Source organism: Anser anser, assembly GCF_964211835.1.
Source record: "Anser anser genome assembly, chromosome: 1".
Lineage (NCBI taxonomy): Eukaryota > Metazoa > Chordata > Aves > Anseriformes > Anatidae > Anser > Anser anser.
The window spans coordinates 45,354,235-45,378,791 of NC_139720.1; the positions used below are offsets into that span (position 1 = coordinate 45,354,235).

Genomic DNA, 24,557 nt, shown 5'->3' on the forward strand with positions numbered 1-24,557 from the left:
AGAGCCCGCTCAAACACACACCACCCAAACATGACATGCCTGCCTGTCACAGAGAAATTCACAGAGACAGATTTAATACATTAAACATAAACAAACCAGCGCCAAGCCTTTGGCAGATCATCACGGCTAGAAATAGAAGCTAGCCACTTCAGGGGCTTTGGGTTTGTGTGCGTGATGGGTTCCCAGCACAAGGACAGACATTCAGGCTAGCCCCAGCCCAAATGAAAGTAAACATTCCTGCCTGGATTTTCAAGAATGGGGTACAGAGGTGGGTTGGAGAACTTCAGCACCTCACAAGGCACTGGGCAAGAAGCAAGAAGCAGCTCCAGAGCAGTTCATCTAAGGCAGGGGCTGTCTTGAGTGCCCCAGCAAGGATGTGAAGGCATGTAATGGTCAGAACCACAACACCCCTGGCATAACTAAGCTGATGATACAACTTTTTGGACTTTCCTTCGCTGCTTGATACTTTGTGCCACAAAACGAGTAGTACCAGTAATACTTTAGAGACCATTGCCATGCTGTCAGGGGCAGCTGGTCATTTGGAAGGGGGGACAGGACAAGTAGACACATAAACCATCTCATTTCTATACAAACAACCACAGAAATAAGCCCTCCCTATCATGTTAAGTGCTGGTAAAGGAGCTTTTCAAGTTACAAACATCCTGAGTACTGTTGTCTTTACTATTAAAAGAAGGAAGGTGATTTTCTCCTAGATCACAGAACTAGTTCTGCCAAGAGGGACCACTGAACTACCAGTCCCAGGATTCACAGATGAAGCAGAAATGGTAGGGCAACTAAAGATGGCTGATCCTTTGATACAAGCATCACTATCTCACGTACAGCATCAAAAATACCCTGAATCTATTTACCTTTCACTGCAACAGTCCCTTCATTTCTGCAGTGCTGCTGTCTTGTTGAAGGTCTTGCCAAAACTAAAATATACCAAGCAGTGCCTCATTCACGTGTTCCTCTGACCTGCCATAGATCTTTTCTAATCTTCTTAATATGTGAAGATATTTTTAGAAATATCTGAATATATTGATATTAGGATGTCTTAATAAAAGAAGACATATGTTAATATCTTTAATAAAATATTCTAAATAAAAGAAGATTCTGGATCCAGGAGATCTGGGTTCTCTTTCCAGCCCTGCCCACAGGTTTCCTCTACAATCTGGGGTAAATTACTGTCTCTTCTGTTTCTTAGCCAAATAACAAAAATAATTGGCCAAGGAAAATAAAATCTTGATTACAATGGGAAGTCATGAAATAGCCTAGGATCAACACCCACACTGAATTCCGAAATGCCAAGGAATCCTTAAAGCACATTATTTTTCTATTTTTCTATTATTTTTAAAAGTAATCTTTTGGGCATACAGTTCTGTATTACTCATGGATAAGAAAGCAGATGAAGAGTTCTTCTTGGGGTGATTATTCTGTTGATACCAGTCATTAATATAAATACAAAAATAATTAGATAAATAAAAGGAAAATTGCAAGACCCCATCCTACTCCCCTAAATTCTTATAAGCAAACCAAGGGACATATTTCTGCCCACAGACCAAGGAACCAGAAGTGAACTGTACCAATGCTATGTCTTCTGGTACCTGTGGAAGTAGTGACGTGCTTCTCTATCCTGTACCTCAAGAATGTACAAAGAGCAATACAACCAATGACTCAGCTGCTAGATAAAGGGCAAGAATTAATGCTGGTGGTGCAGACGTTATACAAACCACATGACCTGGAGGGCACTGAATTGCACAAAGCCCCTAACAAGATGACAAAATGTGGACTCTGGAGAGGGAGGAGTGGGAGGCGGGAGAAGTGAAGGCACACAGTACTCGTAACAGAGGGACAGGGAGAAACCTGGGTGAGCATGTGGGGAGGAGGACACAGCACTGGTTACAGCCATGATAGAAAAGGCAAGTGCACAGCTGCCATACCCAGAGGCTTGGTGTAAAAAGGGAGGCATTTTATCAGTCTTTCCTCTTACCTGGAGAAATGTGCTGCTTTGCAGCTCACGTAAATAACCTACCTGCCTGGATTTTTAGGTACATTAGCAGTGAAGGGAGAAATTCAAAGGGGAGAACAAGCACTTTCTTCTTCAATATGCATCTGAGGCTTTGCAGGTTTTAACACTGAGAATATTCCTCTGAAGTTTTCTTAGTGACTAAGCCAAAGTGGGTCAAAGAAGAACTTGATTCACAGTCCCAGAAAAAACACTGCTATATTCTGCTCCCCATCATTATCAGCTCCCTGAGGTACCCACCCAGCACCTTCCCTCACTGACCCTTGCCTGCCCCCAATGGCATCACCCTCTGGACAAGTCCTCTCCTCCTCCAAAACCAGTCTCTGGCTCTTCTCTGCCCTGCTCTTTCACGCTTCTGCAAACCACTTCCTCAGCTGCATCCTTCAGATGATATTTTCCCCTCCTGTGTCAACTGCCCTCACCTCTTTGCCAGCCCTTGGGCTGCAGTTAGTGGTGCTGAGGGGAAGCCGTCTTGTGCAGAGGTGCAGAGTGACTAAGCCCTGCAGTTTATCCACCTGTAAGACAGGGTTTGCTTCTAATATCACTGCCTGGCTTTATTGGTCCACTTCCACAGTTTAGGTGCGGAGGTGTTTGGACTGAAATTCTAGGTTCACCCTGTAGCAGACAGGGGACACTACAGAGGGCTGTAACACAAACATCTGCATCCTCAGGGCACTTGGAAGCACCAAAGAGAAGTGCCCGAGACAGCTGAACAGTGCTACAAGGATCTGGCAGCTTGCTTCTCCAGGGGAGGGTACGTGGGGAGCACTCATGGGACCCTGCCCTCACTTCTAAGGAGCATTCACTTATTTTATGTCACACAAAATAGTTCAGGGGGAAAAAAAAAAATGTTAGTCCTCTTGCTGAACCGCCAGGCCTTTGTAATATTCTCCTTCTGGAGGTGTTCAAATCCTTTCTCACCAATGATGAATGTGAATTGCATCTTTGACAGTACAACCCAATTCCCTGTTCCCTGCTGTAAAGACAGCAGCTCTCACATGCTGCCTCAGCCTAGCTTTGCTGTTGGGCAGGCTCAGCTGCCAGCTTAGCTATTTTACAAGTCCTTTGGGTTCAGATGCTGCTGCAGAGCAGGGGCTCTCACACCACAGTGTCCTGCTGTCAGTTTGCATTAAGCTCTTCCGCCCCTTGAAAACCAGCCCAGCCTCCCCAGCCAGCTCAAAACATCTGGTCCAAGCCACAGACTCAGGTCAGAGATAACACAGCTGGTGAAAAAACCCAAAAAGAAACAACAGAGATTGTCCCTCCACAAGATTCATCCTCTGTTTTCTGCCTTGGACTTATCGTCACAGTGATTAAACCCGGTGCTAAGGCTGCATTGCAGAAGCCTTAGAGCACAGGGATTAAAGCAGACCCCTTGGCTCCATTGCCACCACTGTGCAAGTCCTGGGGCAGCTAGAGGAGGAGGTGGCTTTTCCTGTGGTTGCCTTGTGGCTCCCAAGGTTGTTGGTTATGTTGCAGAGGGAATTAACACCCCCCTACACCACCCCTCAATGAAGATCCCAAAAAGCTGTCCCTATATTTATCTGTGTACACAGTGAACAGAGTCACCGGGGACATTGCTTTTGCTCCCAGGTTTGTTTGCAGAACCAGGGCTTCTTTCACGTCGTGTTTTGTTTCCCTCTTACAGTGAGGAAGAGTCACATTGCTGTGCCCAAGTCCTGCAGTTGTCGTGTCTATACAGGGCCAAGAGAGGAACCTCAGACACCCATGCAGCAGGCCAGCACCCACACACTGTTTGGTTTGGACCACAGAGGTGCGTGACACTAGAAACATCTACAACGCCAAGGCTCCTCACAGGTGTCTCTGCAGAAGACCTTCCCACTGTACCTGGCTGCAGAGAAAGCAGTAAAACCCCTTCCTAGGGAGGAACAAACTATAGCCATAAAAAGGAGCAATTTTACCTTTGAAAGAGAGAAAGCAGAGCTCTTGCTAGAAGACACAGACCTGCATGTTCTGTGACTAGGCCTGGTTCAAAAGCAGGAGCTCAGAAATGTCTCGCACCACTGGCACAGGGATGTAGGAAGGCAGGCAGGAGTTTGCTCTGCCTGGACTCTGAGCCACTGTGGGGTGACCCATCTCTAATCCCCAAACCTGTAACATCAGATGGGGCCTGGGATGAGACCCTGCATCTCCTCAGTGCTCTGGAGGGGCCGGGCCCTGCGGTAACAGCCTCACTTAGCCCCTGAATCAAAGACAACTGCACTCAGCTCCTCCTGCCTGGCACCACACAGGCCATGCGTGGGCCTGGCAAGCCTCATACATAGTGCAGGAAACTCCAGCGCACCTCAGAGGGCACCTGAATTTAAAACAGTTTAAGGGCTGAGGGCAGGTGCGTCCACTTCCACCAGCCTAAAGAAATAAATATGCAGCACGTAATGCCCCAAACTCACCTCTCCCATGACGGCCTCAGTTTTATTATCTAGCTGCGCCCAAAAGTGATACCAAAGGTTCTCCCAGGCCACATGCAAACCAGAGGTTGGGGAGCACTCAGTTGTGACAAGGGAAAAACTGAACAGACAGAGGTGGTTTGCCGCTCTCTCCTCCCCTCCCTCTTTCCCTGCTCTCGTCTAAACTGCCTCATTTAGGAAACGTTTTTGGCTCTTGCATTGACCACAGAGCTTCTGAGATCCCATGTTGCCCACCTTCTTACCCCTTAAGGAAGAGCTCACTGTGCACAAATACACGCTGTTCCTCAGCTCTGCCAACACAAGGAACAACCTTGAATATTGCTTTGGTCATCTACCCTCCCTTGGAAATGGGCAGCAATGCTGATTCCCCAAATGACTGTTAGAGCATTGGGCTTGCTTTAGGTAAGTGGAGGAGAAGGAAGGGTAGAGTACTAAAGCAGTTACATCCAGCTGTGGCCTTCACTATGGTGGCTGTCAGATATTTTGCATCCCCTCCAGCTCCTGACCTCTCCCTCTGTGGTGGGGAGCTGTGTTTGCCTCATCTGCAACTCTTTTCTATTCCCAGTTCTTTGCCTGATGGCTGAGAAAGGACTAACGTTTCTCAGCTCTACGCCTCTTAGACTCCCTGTTCCAAGCCAAGTCTCTCAAGCCCTAAGACACAATGCAGTCACTGTTTGACAGGAGCATTTATGCTCTATGCCAAAGGATGCTGGGCCAAGTATGAGGCAAGGCTATTGCATGCATTTTGTACAGCAGAAGAGAGCTAGCTCATACGCCTCACCCCCTCTATACCAGAACTGAGACCCCAAACACCTGAGATCACTACAGACAACAGCCTTTCCCTCTAATGCAGTGTGAAGGTGGTTCCTATCTTGCAACGCAACTTTCTACTGCTGTTCTACAACAGCTTCCATTCCTCAGCCTGCATCTCACTAATTTTTCCTGCACCAGCTCAGATCTGCTGTAACACAGTGCTCTTCTTATCTCAGAACCTCACAGAAATCTCTTGTCCTCATGGATCTGTTGGTCAGAGGTCCAATTCCACGGGGAATGACTCTTAGCAACTAATCCATCTGCTCAGACATTGCAAACCTGGCTATATTCAGAGAGAGATTTTTGAGCTTACTCATTCAAAAATACATAGGCTTTGTCCTTAAGAGGCAGAAGTGGGTAGTGGGAAATCACATATTTGCATACAAATCAGGTTACTGACTTTCTGCTTTATTTAGAAAAATAAATGGAAAAGTTCATGTGACATCAAGGAACCAATCTGTTTCTAGTGTCAGGAGAGGCTGACAGTGAATCCCAGCATAGCACCAAAACCAAAGAGAAGAAGTCAGGCACCATGAGAGAAACAGATCTGTCAGTCTCTCTGGGAACTACAAGCTATATCTGTGATATTGCCATTTTGCTGTATTGCCCTTTGCTCCATCAGAGGTGGTATGGAAAGACACCGGGTATTGCAATAGCAGAGCAAATCTAAGAAATGACAAAAGAGCAAATCAGAAGGGAAGAGAGACGCGTAGAGAGGACAGACGGCATATATGTACATAGCATGGAGATGGGAATCCATGACTGACTTGGCCCCTTAATCCTATTATCCCAGGAATTCCTGATCTGTGAGGCTCAGTGAACTCTTCATACACCAAGAACACATGGCTCTAGGCACAGTCATCCTGTTGGCTTAGAAAGAATCAGAGTTCTTCATTGAGGGCCTTCTTCTCTTGTTCCTCTTCTTTCTAAAACATATCAAAGGCATGAAATCAGTTTTGACATGGTTCAGTTTCTCAGCATAGTGATAAAAGGAAACAAGCCAACGTAAGTGCTTCCCTCTGTTCTCCATGCCTTTGCCCTGCCTATCCCATTTCAATTACATAACAGAGGGTCCTGACACCCAAAGCCTATGTGTTACATGAAGGTGACATTTGACAAAGAAAGAACACTAACACTGAGTGTTCACGGAGATTTAACTGTTCCTCTCCCGGCCCTGACCTCCAGTAGAGTCCTGAGCACATCTATATACTCTGCTCTGTGGCCTTCTTGATAAATTTCCTTCCTATTCCTGCCACTGTCTCCCTGATCCTCTCCTAACTGCTGACAGCCACCATGACCATTCTCATTGTCCTAATGTACCCTTCACCCTACCTCCCCAGCTGCTGCTCCCAGAAAACAGATGCTTCCACTGAGACCTCCATACAGTTGCAGAGGTCAGAGAAGTCTTTTTGCTGTAGACTAAGAAGGCAGATGTCAATGAATAAAGAGGCTCCGCAAACACATCCATATCTGCTCTGCTCTAGATCTAATGCAAGTGAAAATGAAAATGAGGAGGTGGCAGGGTTGGGGGCAAAGTCAAGGAACTGAAGTCGTCTCCTGAAGAGCCTTGTGAGCAACATCATCTTCGTACAAGATCCCAGCTTCCTGTAGACTGTACAGGAGTGCTCCCTTACCTTTTGTATTCTTTGTAAGAAAGTATTACAGAAGTCCTGCACACGCTCAACGGAGAATTCATCCAGAGGCAACACATCGCGCTCCTCATCTGGTGTGTAGAATATAGCCAGAGCTGGCAGCTGGGACTTCTTCAGTTTGAAGTATGCCATCACTTGTTCATTGCTTTTCAGATTAATGTCTACCAGGATAAAGAGAATCTGTGATGTAAATAAAAGATAAAATGTGAGCTAAACAGAGACTGAGAGAGAAAAGAGATCCCCAAACAACAATCATTCAAAGATTAATAGTGATATTTCTAAAATGAGTTAGTGAAAACCTACCATACTCTGTTGGAATAACACTTTCTTCTGCCAGTAACTGCTCCTTGCGGTGAAATTTTCTGTATTTTATCTAGTCCATATGTACACTACCAAACAAAAAGTCTTGTTTTCTCTTCTTTAAAAATATATTCATAGTATGGCAGGAAGGCAGTCTCCTGTTCTCTTAATAGATGAAGAAATAAAATGTCTTTCATCTCAAAGGCACATGTAGAAGAAGCTGATGCCTCTTTTTGCATGTTTTCAGGATAATACACTCACATCCGTGCAAGACCCAGAGTGGCATGTTAAAAAGGTATTTTGGTGTGTGGAAAATCAAACTCAATTGCAGGAATGTGGGAGTGAAGTACAGGGCAGCATAAGCCAGCAAGGATAAGAATATGAGAGTACCAAACACAAATGGTGTATTTATGTCAGCTGCAGTGACTAGAAATGAAGGTGCAATCATTTGGGAAACACGAATTTTTGGCATGACACCACTGTACGTAGAGCCAATCTCAGTGGAGACTTGTCAGACCTGGGGAGAGAAGCCCCTCAATGAGTAAGCCAGGGTGAGAACAGCCTGTATTTTTCTGGGCTCCTGAATACTCTTGGAGAGCAAGACCAAGACAAGGATTAGGATACTGCCAGGCCAATTCAATAGTAATGATTTATCACAATTGTTGACCTACCCCATGATTTATTTAAGAGTAAATTTCAACTGAAGTCTTAAAGGGTACATGAGGAATTTGTAAAAATTTAAAATTTTGCAATCTTAAAGATTTTTCTGTAAAATGTTCAGCTACCTCAAAAATGTTTGTTAAATTGTCTCTTAATAGTAAATACAAACATTATGTATAAATTTCATAAAATAAATACAGCAATTAAACAATTTAATCAATGATCTGATTAAATAGAATCCTTCGGCAGGTGACATCCAAGCTAATATGCATCACTTGATCTTCCCTTTAAACCTTGCAGTCTACTGGACCTAGCATATACAACGTAACTATGGACATGGGTATGACTAATTTATACAAGAAAAAAGAGGAGTTTAAGAAAGAACATTAATGCAATGTGAATATGATATGCCCAGTTCCCAGGCTGTGACTCATGTTTTCCTTTCTTTTCAATCAAAAACACTCAAATTAGTTCAAAACTTTTTCTTCTCTAAAAATAAATTTGGTAAATCTACAATCCTTTATTAAATGTGTTCTGCAAAAACAAAAGCAAAACAGCAAAGAAAACAACCAGATATATCTGGAAACTTTCCTAGGCAACAGCCAATAGGAAGAGGGGATATTTAGGCTGGTGTAAGGTTTAACTGCAGTTAATCAGTGTGATAAAGAAATGAGAACAATAGTTTCACTGGATATGACAGATATCTACCACTTGCAATTTCTCTGCCAAAAGTCAACTGTGCCCTAAGGGCAACAAGCTAATGAGCAGACAGGTTGTGGGGAACTTCTCCCAGAGTGCTAAATTCATCCTTTTGTAGGATAAAACACCAGGCTAGAGAAGCATCACAAATCCAAGGGTCACAGATCTTAGTATCCAATCTAAGAATTGAATTCCAAGCTTTCAGCTGGGGCAGAAAGAATTTGAACAAGCCTTCTGCTGTAGGGCTCTCTTTCCAACATGCAAACTGGAAACAGAGGTTACTGTTGGAAGGAAGCACTTTCAGAGGGATGGTACAGGGGATGGTATCATATTTTTCATCATTTCAATCACCAACTTTTGGTTTTCTCTATGAAAGATTCACTAGACAACAACATTTTTTTAATCAAATGTTAAACACAAATTTAATCAAAAAAAGCCTTTAGAATACCTAGTTTGTTAAATGCTGATTTTTTCTATGCAAAAGTTCCTCCAGCTTTAAAACAGATGAGTAGCATTTTAAAATGGTAATATAAATGTTAGTCAACATTCTTCTCTTTATCAAGTTTCCAGCCTTTGTTAAAAATACCCATACTAAGAAGCTATCTATGAACACAAAGAACAGAGTAAGAATAAAAGGATAAAAAGTTTGAGCATTAGAACCCCAAACTTTTTTTTTCTTCCTTGCAGAAGAAAACAATTAAAACACATGAACAGTAGGCCCCTCAGCTAGGACAGATAACATCATTCACAGTTCTTGACTTGTATCCCTCTAATGACTCACATTTGGCTCACACATTTGCAGGATGTCAAAGTACAGCAAAAGTTCCTTCCCCTTTTGTGAATGATATTCCAGAAATAAGGGAGAGCCAACAGTTTTATCTGCCCACTGTCAGTCGAAAGAAGACACCTTAATGCCAATCACATGTGTTTAGGAATGATATATTCCTCTAAGTGCAATGACGTGGCATGACTCCTCCTTCAGGATTCATGAATCTGTGCATCCTGCAGTGGATGCGCTCCAGGCTTCCTGCCAAGGCTGGTGCTGCCTTGAAGTCACAACTGTGAGGCAGCCTGTAGGGTGCCCTTGTACTGAGGCCACAAGCACTGGAAGCCAGGTCACCTCAGCAGCAGGAAACCAAGCAGATTTCTGAATGGGGACATGTCCATGATAGATTCCACCTGGTGGAACTGGCATTTTCTCATACAAAATTTATTTTGTTTTATGATTCCCAGCTAACTCTAATCATAAAGAATAAATGCAGTAACCATGGAAAATTATATTGACCCTCAGACAAAATTCACTTTGCCTAAGTCCTGATAGCCAAATCTTGGTCTGGTCTCAGGCAGTGATCTAGGGCAACCCCTACAATAAATGGTGACAGGCAATTTATTTCACATATTTTAGAAGGGAAGAAAGGATGCTTGTCTTCCTCCACCAGTGCAGAATACAGTCTAAAGCCTTAGCTCAAACTCTTTACCAAAACTATAGCTCACCAAAACAAATTCCCCTTATGATGCCAACTCTCATATCACTGCTAGAAATTAGGTAGTTTCATCCAAAATAGAAAACTTGTTTTCTATTTCAAACTATCCTCTACAATAGCTATTTTTTTTTTACTCCTGAAACAATTTTCTATGAAATTGTTTTATCTTGTACCAATCTTCTTGTCTGTGTTCAGAGACCTGCTACTAGAGACAGTGAAGGTTCTAGTGTACGTACGAGGAACTCTCAAAACAAATTCTTCCCTCCAGACATGATATTCCAAGAACACAGAACACAATGCAGTATTATCTGTGCACTGTCATCTGCAGTACACTCTTTCAAAGATTTTTTTACACTGGTGCTGTCTTGGTGTCTTGACAACTTGCTTCCTAGCCCAGTGCTTTTAGAACATGAAGTTCCTGGTAAATACTAAGATATGGAATGATGTTATTCTCCAAGGAACTCAATGTAATTGAAAATAGTACTTCAATGTTAGAAACCAATTTCATGTTTCTTAGTTTTCTCTCTACAGAAGACCAACAGGAAGGATGGTCAAGCTTCATATGCAGTGTTTGATATTGAGCTTTATGGAGCTGTGACCTTCATTTTTAGGAGACTGTATAAGCCAAAAAAAAAATTCTGATACTTGAGTAATTTCTTGAGTGGCTTACATAGTACACCAAAACAAAAAGAAAACATCAGTCATGAATTAAAACAAACAAAAAAGCTATTAAAACAGCTTTACTTCAAATATCTGCCAAGTGACATAGACATTCCATATTTATGAGTTTCCCTGTTTATGGCTAAAAGGAGGCATCTCTAAAGATAATCTGTCTCAGTTCTGGAGCAATCAAAGTCTGGCAAGAAAAATAAGAAGTGTGTGAATGACAGTGTCCAAGAGAAAGGACACCATCCTTTCCTTCTCATAAAAGACCTCCTGAAGGATTCTCAGCAGTTTCTCAGAACTCATTTCTAAATGGGTCTACATATAAGTTAAAAGGGACTTTGAGAACATGACTACCCACATCTTTCTGACATTATAAGCCATGTTATATCAGTTGCAGCAGAAGCTGCTTTTGTTATTCCCAGCATCACCTTACTGAAAAACTTCTGCAAACACCTGTGAGATACACCATCTGTAATTGTCATGTTATACTCTAATATTGTGGAAAGAAAACTGAAGATGCTCGTGTTAGTTTGGCTCACTAGCTAACCCTGACATTTCCTTTCCAGTAGAAAGCTTGGATTCTTGGCAGTGTTTTTCCAAATGAGCACATATTTGATCGCTGTGGGATCCTTCCAAGGACACTGGTGGGTTCACTCTTGCAGCTGCAGTGCTGAGTTCTGTCTGTTCACTGTTACCCACCCACAATTGTTTCTCAAGATCTGCTAGAGAAGCACCATGTTTATTGTGATTCTTGTCAGCTCTTGGTAACTTAGCATCACCTAACATTTGCATTTTCCTCTCCAGCATTTTACAGCCCTCAGGCTCCACTATCAAATCTAGAAGAGTTCTCCAGATGAAAACTTGAGATTTGTCCCAGGCAAAAATGAAAAGATCATAAACCAAAGATGAAGGGACCATAGCCCAGGAACTGGTAGGCAAATCACCTCTTTATGATCTTTTTTTTCATTCTCTGGGGTCAGCCACTCACCAGCACTTTCTCTTCATCTCCCTGTGAGTTCAAGCAACAGGTTCTCCTCTTCCTACATCTGGTGATGACAACAACAAGGACTTCTCTTCCCTTAGACCCCAGCAGAGATGTGTGCAAGGATGGGTACCCCCAATTCTTCCTGAGAACCCTCTGAAGCCTGCGTCAGTGTTCTGCACTGTCACTGAGGAGAAGGCGTAACACAAATCCAGTCTCCCCTCTCTCTTCTGGCACTCTGCATGCACTGTGAAACACTGCTGGATGCAGTGGTACACCCTTAGAGTGGGCCTGAACACCTTTCCACTGCACAGCAATGCTTGCTCAAACCACTGACGGAGCTAACTCCGCAGCTCAAACAAGCCTTTCAGCACCAGCCTACAGGTTGTGAATTTTTCACTTGTAATTCTGAATAAACTTCAATTCAAGAATCTTACATTCATTAACAGGACAATTTGCAAGCCACAAAAAAAGCAAATGGAGACAACCCTAAGTGGGCATATTGCTCCGCTTACTCCTTAGGATCCAGATCTAAGACCCAGGTGACCTGAACAGAGGTAACCTTACTCTTTCTTACTGCTTTGTAAGAAGGCAGTCCAAATCACAAATTATTTTGCAGAATGACCCTCCTTTGGGAAAAAAGAACATACTAGATTCCCAGTCCCTTCATCTAGGTGTCTTGCAGTACCCCTGCAGTAATGTTCAGATAATTAGTCAAATGCCCACATCTTTAATCCCTATATTTTATTCTGGAAAACTTCCTCTGGACTGATTCAGTGGGAAACTTGCCTGCGCAAATGTTAAAAATAATAATAATAATAATAATAATAAAAAAATATTTGGATTGTTGGTAATTCATAAATTATTTGGACTTCAGTACAACTTTTCATCCAATGCTTCATGAGAGATTTCTAGGAAAATTATTCCCACTCACTCAGATCTAGGCATCATGTTAGGGGAAAATTGGCTGCAGCTGCATCAGCAAGGGACGGTGATGCTCAAGAATATTGTCTTAGAAAAGTTAGCTGTTTGGGGGAGACCTGGATCTGGCTGTGCTGCTTATGGGCAAGGATAATGGTGTCATTGTAACACTTATCTCACATGTGACAGCTGGAATTTTTCAGATAAACGAGTCTTTTTTTATCAGCATGTATTTGTTAAAGCAAAACACTTTTCAAAAGACCTTTTGACTTTCATGAATGGTTTCTGCCTGCTCTCTTGACAATGGGTGGTAGAGATGGCAAGGTCAAAAGAAGTCTTGCCATAAAAAAAGTCTCAAGTCTTCTGAGTGTGCATGGTTCTGAGGTGCACCCCCCCCCCCCCCCCCCATTTGGAGATGAAGATATACTTGATTTTTAATCTGCTCCTTCAGTACTGCAAACAGATGCATGCAGATATTCTTGTTCTCAAACCCAAACTCTTCAGCTCCACATTTCTCCCAGGACGGTCACTTTCACTGCCACTCAGTTCAGCCTTCCCCACTGCTGTGATCCTCTACCTCTTCCCATTTGCTATTCTCCCCCAAGTTAAATGCCTGCCTGTTGTTCCCAATCCTCCTTTCTCTGTCCCCTGACCCAAATTCCCCTGTAAATCAGATGCTGGCAAGGAATCAGCCATGGAAAGATAAACTGCCTGAGGAACTCTGCCCACACAGAGGTGGGAACCAGGGGAAATTTCTCTGAAAGACCCCATCAATCCCATGACCTTGCTGTGGTAAATCCGACAAAACCCACCCACGATTCCAACCAGAGGGCTAAGGGTTAAGAAGTTCTGCGACATTAATTGCTGTCTGGTCACTTATATAATGCTCCTTGGCATCTCTCAGGCTGTATATACAAGATCACCTCTCACACCAGTGGAATGTGACCACTGCCGGGCTGAAGTGCAGCAGCTGTTCGTCATCTCCCAGGGCAAGGGAACAAAACTGGACCAGAAGCAAGGAAGCTCACACTGTCCCACTGAGAGAGTGGGGGAGCAGAATACAAAGGATATTTTTCCCACATGGAGGCAAAACTGACAAAAGATGAACAGATCCAACCTCTCCACTTAATGATCCAGCTAATTGTCTTTTCATCCCACTTGGCCATTGCTCCCCTAATGCACAGAACAGGAGACAGTGCCCACCCCATCCACGAAAGAAACCACTGTCCTCCTATTTTTCTCTCTCATGGCTCCCCTTCCTCTCTGTTTGGACTTACCTTCTTCTCAAAGAGCTCTGCTGCCGCACGGTATCTGTGCATTCGCTCAGGGTGCTCTGGGGACTTTTTGTCTGTGATCAGGAGGAGATGAATCTCGAGAGAACTGTGCAGCACACCTACGGCTGTCTGCCAAAAACACGGCCACCACAGACAGAGAGAGAAAAACACACAGACAAGGAGATTGAGTACATTCAGTGCGCATTGGATGCACTGCCAGAGGGACATCAATCCTCACGCCTCAGTTGAGGTCTCTTTGCAAACCAGCCCAACAAGCAGGACGACCTCCTTTACAGCAGGAGGGATCCAATCTGGGTTTTTGTGGAAGCACTTAACCTCTTGGTTTTGCTTATTCCTGAGCCAAGAGTCTGAAAACTACGAGTGTTCCTCACTGGCCTCAGGCCAGTCAGTGACTAGGCAGGGGGACTGCCTGGATACAGCAAGCTGTCATCTAGAGGGACAAGAAGGAATCGGAAAGGTAAGGCCACCAAACACGGTGCCCTGAATCACTGGGGCCCAGCACCTGACTGAAATGGGAACAAGCAGGCTGGAATGATTTGGGGTGCTAGGGTTGGTGTGTCCCCTTGATCCCTCTGTGCAACACGTTGTGCTGTGCGTTAAACAAGGATGAGTCCAAAGCCTCATTTCAGCAACCCCAGGGGCTGGGCAGCCCGGAGTGCTTTGGGTTAGAATTGCCTCTGCAGCCCTGCCGGGGGAAGGACCTGCATCTGGCAGTGCCCTGGGCAGGGACAGCGCACAATGGCCCTCTGTGAGGAGGCAGGGCTGGCACTGCCCAGGAAGCCTTTGCACCATCTCCAGGCACTCAGTCGCTCCTCATCCCCCTTCCCCTGCAGCCTCTCCCTCAAACCAAACAGAACGGGGCCAGGCTGCTGCTGACCTGCTGCCTCACCCATGCCACCGAAACCACGCTGGCGCAGGCAGTAGAGATCCCCGCCAGCACTTCCCCAGAGGAGCAGAAAGTTTCCACATGCTCCAGGAGTAACAGGGACAGGGTCAGGGAGTGCATGTCTGCAAGGGCTGTGCACCACAAAGCATCCAATTTCTGGTGACCAGGACTTTCCCTTAGCCTGATGTTGATTGTACATTTTGTATCACTTCATTTCTCTGCGCTGTGCAGATGGGGCAGGGGAGAGTAGAGGGGAAGCAAACCAGGGTTAAAGAGCGTTAGAAGACCTGATGGAAGAGGACAGGGCTGAAGGTGAGGGTGAAACCAGGCAGCACCAAGAGCCACAAGGACAATGGGGGCATGGCTGGAGCAGCAGCTCCTCTGGCAGCTCCTCACAAAGGTGCATCTGCCCACACAACCTTTTGCAAGCAATTTGCATAGCTCATCATCATGGCTGGATCACATTGCACTCTACTGGGAGGTACACAGGGTAAGCACTGCCTAAAAATGACTGAAGTACGTGGGCGAAACAGTAAGGGCCCCAGGACAGGGAGAGAAACTCTTGGCAGCACTCAGTTTGATCCCTGTGATCCAAGCCCTTGCTGACCTGCAGCAGACTTGGATGTAAACAGCATATGCACTGGGAATAAATATTTATGAAAAAAACAAGCTATGTTAGCTAACCTGGAAGGGCTTCAAGCCTTGGACGGCAGGAGGCACTGTTAATTGCAGCACCTTGCTAGGGATCCACAGTGTCAGGGGAAAAAATGAAACAGGATGTGTGTTGCAAGCCAGTCTGAAGGGAACAGCTGAACAGCTCGGGGGCTCTGGGTCAGAGAAACAGTCTGGGCGCTAAATGGGATGCCATGGAGCAAGAGCCCCAAGTATCATCAGAAACGCATGAAGAAAGAGCCAAGATCTGATGAACTGCAAAAAGACCACAGTGGAGGCTACAAGCCTGGCCATTTATGAGGATAACAAGAACATCCCCACTGTCGTTACTTGGGTGATCTCGAAGAGCTGTAAGGACAGCGGGACAGAGTACAGCTTTTTTGTCCTAGGAAATGTTCCGTCATTTTGAAATGTTTTTCATATCCCTGATGTAGATGAAGTAAACAAACAACAACAACAAAAAAAAAAAACGCTTTTTTTTTTTTCTTTCAAAGAAAGCAGAACAGAACTTCTGCAGTATTTCACTCTGGAAAGAAAATGTTGCATTTCCAAAACAAAATGCTCTCTCTCCTGGCAGGCTGAACCTGAACTGGGAAAAGGGCCAGCCCTCTTAGCTGATGTTTGGCATCCATTTGAAAAGGTACAGCTTTGAAACAGGTCAGGCCATTCTCCTTTGATTAAATTGAGCATGGTCAGCATTGCTGTAGCTACTCAGAAGTCTGCAAAAGACCCCATCAGCAATGACAGTCTCAGCCTTGCAGCCAGCTGGGCTTCACAGCAACCAGCCCAGTGAACTGCTAGCGCTTCAGGGGAGCCGAAATCCTCAGTCAACCTCAGTACAGGGAAGGAGCACTGAGACCTTCTGATTGTCAGTCAGGTGGGTGAGTTAATAAAGATGGCCATCATGGAAGCATCCCATGTCTGATTTTTTTTGTTGTTGTTGAACTGACAAATTATGGGGGGAGGGATGGTGGGGATGGGAAAAAATTTTGCTTGGGAAGTTTCCAACCAGCTTTTGAATATGCTTTCAAATAGCCAGGTTTATGTAGAGCCCTGTTTGTTGGGTGATGAAGGAAAGCCTGCCTCCTACACACAGGTCATTTGGGTTCCCATGTTTCTTGAGGCTTCCCAGCCACAGAGATGGGCAGGGCCTGCAGGCGTGGTATGACATGGTAAATGCCCAAGGGAGGAAGCAGCAGGAGCGGTAAGAAATGCAGCTCTTTGCCCACCAATGCCCCAGATTTATTGGAAGGCCAGAGGAACTGCCTGCTTTCCCCTCCCCACCCCACCTGAATGCCCCAGTGCTGCACCTGCTCCCACTCACTCTATGCAGTAGCAGCAAAGAGTTGTGTGTCTTCCCCAACCCCACCTACACCACTGTGGCAACCCTTGCATCCATCCACGTGCATGAACACTTGGGCCAGAGGAGGCCCACGAGGAGGAGGCTGAGTGCTGGGGTGAAGGCTGTGAGGAGCTGGTAATTACCACAGGGTTGTACTCCGTCACCAGGCGGAGCTCGTTCATCCGAATGAAACGACTCATCTTCTCAGCATTCATGTTTTCACTGTCCACATCCAAATCTCTCCGGTCGTTGTCTGCCTGAAGATATGCAAAGACACCTCCAGTCACAGCTGTCCTCTCCTCTCAGTAGCTCCTCCAGAGCTGCTGATGGCTCTCAACCACAGAGACACCCACCCCTGGGACAACACCCTCCCCTTCTTTCCAAGACATAATCCCCATTTCTTGAGGTCCAGAACTATTCGACCTACAGAGGCCTGCCACCACTTTGAGATAAGGATCTTCCACCCTCCCTCAGTCTCCCAAGGACAAGACAAACTCATGGCATAACAGAAATCCCTGAGGACCAGACATCCCTACCATTATCTGCTCCTACTGTACTGGAGACAGGGAGGATTAACTGATAAACTCTTCTAGGAGTTGTGGGGAGAGATCATTAATATAGCCTAACTCCTTACGTAGATTTTGGCTTTACGTCCCTCTTTAAAATCTTCATCTGCTTATTCTATTTCTTCTACAAGTCATAAACATTGGCACGGGACTATATGGATTTCCTGGAAACATTGTGCAAGCAGGAAATCTCTCCAATAAAAAGAGGATTTTTTTCCAGTACAGCAGAAGAAAAAAAAAATCAAGCACAGCACATTTTAGCTTTAAAGGACTATCTATCCTGCCACACATCTCCCCACACTCACAGCCTCCAACCCCCAAGATGTAATTTTATTGAGGTTTGCTTGACTTGGTAAACAGAAAAAGCAGGCAAACATCAAATAATGGTTAAACCACCAAATGGGGCACAGTTGCTGTACAGTACCACTGCAGGAGGTGATTGAGTTGGGCCATGGGGGTGGTGAGCTGTGACAAGCAATAGGATCAAAGTTTGAGATTTTAAGATTTTTCACACACGTGTTGAACGAGGTTCTCGGGGCTGAGAAAATGTCCACATGCGCACCCTGGATTTTATTCTCTGCATGTGTACAACCTCTGAAAGCACTTGTGTTAGTTTTTCCAGTGGTGTGCAGACATCTGAAGCCCTTTTTGCTGTTCTGTGGTCATTCGCAAGGTCTTTGATCTGTTAGGGGACCACTGCGCCTTTTCTGGAAAATCAAGCTGGTGCTTTTCAGACTGTGCTGCCTGATTCCTCTCACAGATTTGCTCCAGCATAAAATGAAAGGGCAGCTGTACTGAGTGAATGGGATCAGGCCAGTGCAACACCTGGGCGGGCGAGATCAGAGGAGCCTTGGGAACCAACCGAAAGCACCCTGGACTCCACAGAAAACTTTCTCTTGACTTTTGTGGGCTTCTGTAAACTCATAGTTTTCATGTTGGGATAATAATATCCTTCATCTGCTCTCAACATTTAGGATTCCAAGAAAAAAAGGGTGAAAAATATCCTGCCTCTAATAGTTGAAACTCTGGCCAAAATGTCTTTATCGCTCTATATAATTAGCTTAGTAGCATCTGTTAATTAGGTCTTTTTTAGGTCTATCAGGCCAGATCCTTCAACAGAATAAATCAGTTTTGCTCCACTATATGCAAAGAAGTCTCAGCAGCCCTTCCTGCTACTGTAATTATAAACTTCTCAGCCTTATATGTGCTTCATACTATGCAAAAGGAAAGAATGAGTTTATGCCTCTGATTCACTGCTATCCTGGTCACCCATCTTTGTACTCTTCAAATGAGTATTTCGTTCCAAGTTCCTGTCTCAGTTCTTTTTTCTTTTCTTTTTTAGCTCTGACCCCTTACTCCTACACAGTCTCCAGCGTAGAATAAAAGAAAAAAATAACATCTGAATAACTTAATTTTAGGGAAAAATGAAAATTAGGTAAGAGAATTGTCAACCCCATTTGAATCTCACTAGTGTGTTTGTTTCTTGCTTTTTTTTTCCTATTAAACAAGAGTTCAGCTGCAAAAACTGGACTGTGAACAATGAAGTTTCAATATAATACAAATTCCCACAATCCAAACATTTCAAATACACTTCAGATATCAAATACCCTCCCAATGCAGTCATCCTACTATCTGCCACAGTGCAAAAACAAAGGATCTTTTCAAAGTTTTTGGAAGAAAATCACTATGCCTAAGAACCAAAATTGAGATGGGTGTTACTTCAAATTGCAACATCTGCACGTGGCAAGCAAAAAGTTAAACAAAAGGACCTGCCTTCCTGTTGGTCACTCTTAGATCATTCTCCTTGCACTGTTTGGATAATACCAGTGGTAAACACTGGGCAGGAAATGATGAGAAAGAAAGGGGAACAAACTGGCTTTTGTGATGTTGTACAACCTGCATCTAGAACTTGGCAAAGCTACCATATCCAGCTCCTCTCAGTGTAATCACTGAGCCACTCTGTCAGCTTAGAGCTCTTGTGACACAGCACTTCACAGCCTTTTAGGACATCTTGTACCACCTAGTGTCCCTCTCCCCCTCTGACATACCTCTCTACCCAGTTTTCAAGTGCCACATGGGGCAACAGGAGGTAGCTGATATGCCTGCTTTTAGCTTTTGTTTGGATTGCTTAAGTAAGGACATGGCCCTTCCAAACATCGTCTCCTTACATTTCAGCAAGAATACCTTCAAATTCAGAGTGAAGCACCAGCAGCTACAGCTGGAGTCAATAAATAAATAAATTGAATTTGCACAGCACCCATCCCTCAGAAACTGCAAAGTAACAGTATTAATGGGTCCATGCCCAAAGCATATTTAGGCAATTAAATCTTCTAAACATAGTGTAAGACCCAAGACAGATCAGGGTGTTAGGAACTTCTTTTGGTGGCAGAGCATCTATAGCTGCAGATCCCCAGCCTGGATCTGGTTTCAGCCACGATGGAAAAGTGGTGCACCCAGGGAGACAGACAGCTCTGCCTGCCTGAAGCGACACTTGGCAAGATTTGGTTTCAAGCCTGCTGTGTTGATCCACTGTAACATGGCCCTTAGAGGCTTTTCATGTGTCTCAGGAGGCTTCCCAAAACCAGAGAAACCCCATCCAAGTAACACCATACTCCAGACTAGCTGCTCAGAAACGCAGCCATCATTCTTTGCAAAGCACTGAGCACGCACTTAAAACTGAGCATCTCATCAGGTGTAAGAACACTGCTCGTGTCAGGGATGCGAAAAGTAAAAGACCTCTTCAGAGCAGCAAGCTCTACAGGTAAGCTTTTATGTGCTCGTGCAGGCTGACTATCAACGATAAGCCCTTTTTGGCTTCCCAGCTCTAGGCAGAGCTGAGCAGCTTTAATCCCTTTCTTTATCACTACCAACCAGCAATTACATTTCCTCTGTAACGCGGTTGGGGGCAGTTTTTAAGTGCTTGATGTAAAACCTCGCTCACTAAAATTAGTCAGCAGGGTAATTTCAAAAATAAAATAGAACAGAATAAGGTAAAATAGAACAGAATAAGGTAAAATAGAACAGAATAAGGTAAAATAAAATAGAATAAGGTAAAATAAAATAGAATAAGGTAAAATAAAATAAATAAAATAAAATAAAATAAAATAAAATAAAATAAAATAAAATAAAATAAAATAAAATAAAATAAAATAAAATAAAATAAATAAAATAGAATAAAATAGAATAAAATAGAATAAAATAAAATAAAATAAAATAAAATAAATAAAATAAAATAAAATAAAATAAAATAAAATAAAATAAAATAAAATAAAATAAAATAAAATAAAATAAAATAAAATAAAATAAAATAAAATAAAATAAAAGTAGTGCGGAGGAGATGTGCTGCGGCACCCTGCGGAAGAGCGTGAGGGTGCTCGCCGAGACGCCGAAGTGCTCCAGGACGGCGGGGCTGCTGCTGATGCCGACGGGCACCTCGGGGATGTGGCCGGCCGCCAGGCGCAACTGGGCCGCCGCGGCCCCCTGCGGCTCCTGCGGGGCACAGAGAGAGGAGGGCGGTGAGAGCCGAGCGGAGCGGCCCGGCCCGGCCCGGCCCCGCCGCACGCCGGCGCAAGGCCGCCACCTACCGGCCGCCCGCGGGGCCCCCGGCTCCGCCATTTCGCGGCCGGGCCCGTGCCTTCCTCCCTCCCCTCGGCACACGCTGCGATGCCCCCTGCTGTCCCCGGCCGGCCTTCACCGCCTTTCTCGCCCCCCTGCTGCGGTGGTGGGGAGCCCTGGAGGTCTTGGAGGGGTGATGTGGGGTGGTGTGCTCACAGAGCCCAGAGGTAGCACACTTGTGCATGTATGTGTGCTATACACACGGTAAAAATACGTCATTAAGATAACCTCTTGATTCTGGAGTCAGTGGGTTACACTTTTTAAACACCCTGGGTTAACAGTATCCTAGTTCCTTTGAAAAGGAACCTATCTTAAACCTACCCTTTATACATTTTAATACAGCAAATACAGCTGCATCAAAGCATAGAGCTGTGCAATTCCTCAGTAAGCTGGGGTCTGCTCCCTTCAAGTGAGAGCGTTCACTGCAGCCTTAGACCATGTTAAAGCATCCCTTACTATTTCCATTCCTGGCTTTTCTTGTGAGGGATGCATTTTTGATACTCCTACTTACTGGATTTAAATCCTCAAGACACAGTCTGTGCTTGGAAATTGTTCTGTTTTTCTTTTCGATTTGAACCATCAGCTCAGCTGTTTGCGAGCCCAGAGAGAATGGAAAACAAAATTCTTTCTTCGTTCGAAGAAAAACAGCTCTTGTGACCTGTTTTGGAAATGCGAGCTCATCGACATGGCTGCGGTGAGAGCACTAAAGCATGGTGTGGGAATAACCTCACTGTGTTTTCGATCATTCCTGTGAAAAATGGGGTTTAATCCGGCCAAGCAGGCCCCTTTCTCACACAGGCACACAGGGTTGCTGGAGCAGCATGCTGTTTTTCCATCATGGCATGCAGCTCCCAGTCAGGGAGACCGTGCTCATTATATGCGGAGCTTGCCGAGCCGCGTGCTGCAGTGAAATGAAAGGCTGCAGCAGGGAAGTGATTTATGGTGGAGAGAGAACATGGGCATTATTTGGATGAATATACTCTTGGGCGGAGGGCCAAGACAAGCCCTCATGGCGCTCATACATCCTTATCTGCTGTTAAAAGGCAGCCCTGTTGTGCTCCACATATTGAGCACACGCCAAGCTGCTGGCTGCTGGCAGCCGGGGCTGTCCCCACGCTGCAGGACAGCACAGTCATCCCTCCCTGCCCTGGCACCTCTGCTGCCTGGGACCAGCGTCCTGTTAACATCAGTGAATGAAATTGTGCAGCAGGAGGGAGGCAGTGGCACGGGACATTGGTGGCACGAGGCTTTGCCTGCAGGAGGTCCCAGTGCACAGCCCTGCCGCAACCCCAGCCAGCTATCCAGGGGCAAGGAGACTTCTGAGCAACTTTCCTTCTGCCTGTGCAGATTGCCTCGCTGGCTTGCAGGAGCTCTGAGGAGCTCTGAATGCCTGCAGACACCCAACCCGAGGCAGGTGGTGCTCTGTGATCAGTGTTTAGCAAGGCCCCTGGGGCATAAGCCTCCAGCACTCACACACTTGTTGCAGCAGAAGCATCGGTCCTTGCTCTGCAGTGTGCTGCAAGATGCTGTTGCCATACACCAACCTCACGATCACCTCCCTGGGCAGCCCTCCAGCCCCAGGACCAGGGCAGGAGGAGGAAGGGGCTTCCAGAAAGGAGTTATTTTTGAAAGGATGAAGTCCTCTCTGCCAAAAGGCATGAGGCAGTGTATGGGCAGAAGCAGCCCAGCACAGAGCTCAAGGAGAGAAAAAAAGGTGCAACTTGGGGACCTTAAAAATAAAAAGGATCCTATTGACCTCTGCTTCGTGTTGCTTTAACTCAATAAGGTTTTTGTGTTGTTTTCTGAGGAAATGTATTCCTGCCCTTTCAAGAGCAAGAGGCACAGACACATCTCCTAGTCACTCTAACACCTTTGGCTGATTTCAGTTGAGTTTAGTCACTGAGTGACAGAGACCCCACGGGTATCAATTTTGGGAACGAAGCAGCCAGACAGACAGACTGTGCCAATAATCCCCCAAGAGGGAGCTGATCTTGGGCCCAAACCCTCTTAGAAATCAGAGGACCCGTACCAGCACTGCTCCCTGAGACCCAGCTGCCTCGGCCCCATCACGCAGGCAGTGCCTTGCGCTGCCCTCAGTGACTAAAGCCAACAGCTGATGTTCCCACTCACCCCGTGCCAGTGCACTCGCTTTCTCTGCCACCCACATTCCCCTCTTCATTCCCCTGCAGCATTTCCCTTTCTCCCGCTCCAGGGCTCCCACCAACAGCTTCACATTCATCCCTTGCTCCAACTCCCTTTCCACACACCCCTCCCCTAATCCCCCCCCCCCCATCTGTCACAGCCCCAGCACCCGTCTGTGGAAGGGGCTGCCGTCTGAAGGTGTTTACACCACATCTATCCCCACTCTCCCACCAGGGCAGGATCCGGCTCCCACCTGGCAGAGGGGAGCTGCTGCCAACACACCTGGAAGAACCCAACGACCGCCACCTCCGCCCCGCTGATGAAGGCCTCCACGTCCGCGATGTCGTTCAACAGGACGAGTTTCTCTGCATCTCCCTCTGCGCCTGGAGAGGACAGGTCGGGGTTGGGCAGAGGGCACACGAAGAGCAGCTCGGAGGCTTCCCCCCACACACACGCAGACATCCCACCCCGCGCGTGCTGCCCCCGCAGCTCTCCCACCAGGATACAGGATACGAAGCGTGCACAGCACACCCTCAGTGAGGCGGGGTCCCCACGCCAGGCCCAGGAGAGCGGACTTACCGTGGGATGCAGAGCCGCTGTCTTCAGCACAGCCTGCCGGGGAGCCCCCAGCAAGGAGGATGACGAAGAGACACGGGAAGACGGAGGTGCCCATGGTGCCAGCTTGCCCTCTCCTCACCATGCCACCTCTGCTCCTCTCCTTGGCAAGCGACACGTCAGCTGCTTCTGGGGCTCGCAGTCCCGCCCAGGGAAGTGGGAAAGGAGCAGCTGGCCAGGGGCAAAGCCTTCAGCTCCTGAGATTATGTGTTGGCTGGGAGAGAGCCCGGGGCCTCCCAGCTGTGTGGGCATCAGCCTCAAAGAAGCTCACCATGCCAGTGTGCCCTCAGCCACAGCAGTGGACATCTCAGCTCTTGCACCCACACAACCAGGCACCCCAGGTTGTGAGAACACCCCTCCGCGTAAAGGGAGCCACTGCACCTCCTCAGGTGCTGGGTCCCACAGAGGCTGATGCCCACTTTTGCTCAGCCAGCCAGTAAGAGACAGCTCCTGCATTTCCTCTGGCTGGTGGGGAACAGCTGCCAGGTAAATGTTAAACATGAGAAGGCCATGGTCTACCTTCCTGGGCTCGTTCAGTTGCCACTCTGGATGACAGGTGGAGGCTGTTTAGCCCTGAAGCCCACCCTGATCGTGAGCAAGAGTTTGGGCTTCAAAACAGCATTCATGAACCCCCCAAAGGAAGCCACTCTGAAATAGTTTGCCTTTAAGGGGAAAAATTGTCTCCTGGCTTCCTATTCATTAGAGCTGGGTTGACGTTTTGAAGCAGGAGGGCTTTTTCCCTTTTGAAACACACTCTTAAGCCTTCCTATAACAGTCTCCACACATAGCTCA

At 46.0% G+C, this 24,557-nt stretch overlaps 1 protein-coding gene across 1 annotated transcript; it reads right to left on the bottom strand.

The window, feature by feature from the left end:
* Positions 1 to 5,660: 5,660 nt before the first annotated feature.
* Positions 5,661 to 24,475, bottom strand: ERP27 (endoplasmic reticulum protein 27). Its single transcript, XM_083821240.1, has 7 exons — positions 23,730 to 24,475; positions 23,433 to 23,533; positions 20,745 to 20,882; positions 16,971 to 17,084; positions 13,910 to 14,035; positions 6,903 to 7,100; positions 5,661 to 6,194 (listed from the first exon to the last, which is right to left on the bottom strand). The coding sequence occupies exons 1-7, from the start codon at positions 23,848 to 23,850 to the stop codon at positions 6,150 to 6,152; spliced, it is 843 nt and encodes a 280-aa protein (XP_083677366.1). The 5' UTR covers positions 23,851 to 24,475; the 3' UTR covers positions 5,661 to 6,149.
* Positions 24,476 to 24,557: the final 82 nt, after the last annotated feature.

What these genes read in the sequence shown, in the direction of transcription:
- ERP27 (XM_083821240.1), bottom strand. Translation starts at nt 23,850, where the DNA reads ATGGTGAGGAGAGGGCAAGCTGGCACCATGGGCACCTCCGTCTTCCCG. An exon ending in CCCTCACGCTCTTCCGCAGG is followed by an intron (nt 17,085 to 20,744) that starts GTGCCGCAGCAC and finishes GCATATCTTCAG; the next exon opens with GCAGACAACGACCGGAGAGA. An exon ending in TGACGGAGTACAACCCTGTG is followed by an intron (nt 14,036 to 16,970) that starts GTAATTACCAGC and finishes TGTTTTTGGCAG; the next exon opens with ACAGCCGTAGGTGTGCTGCA.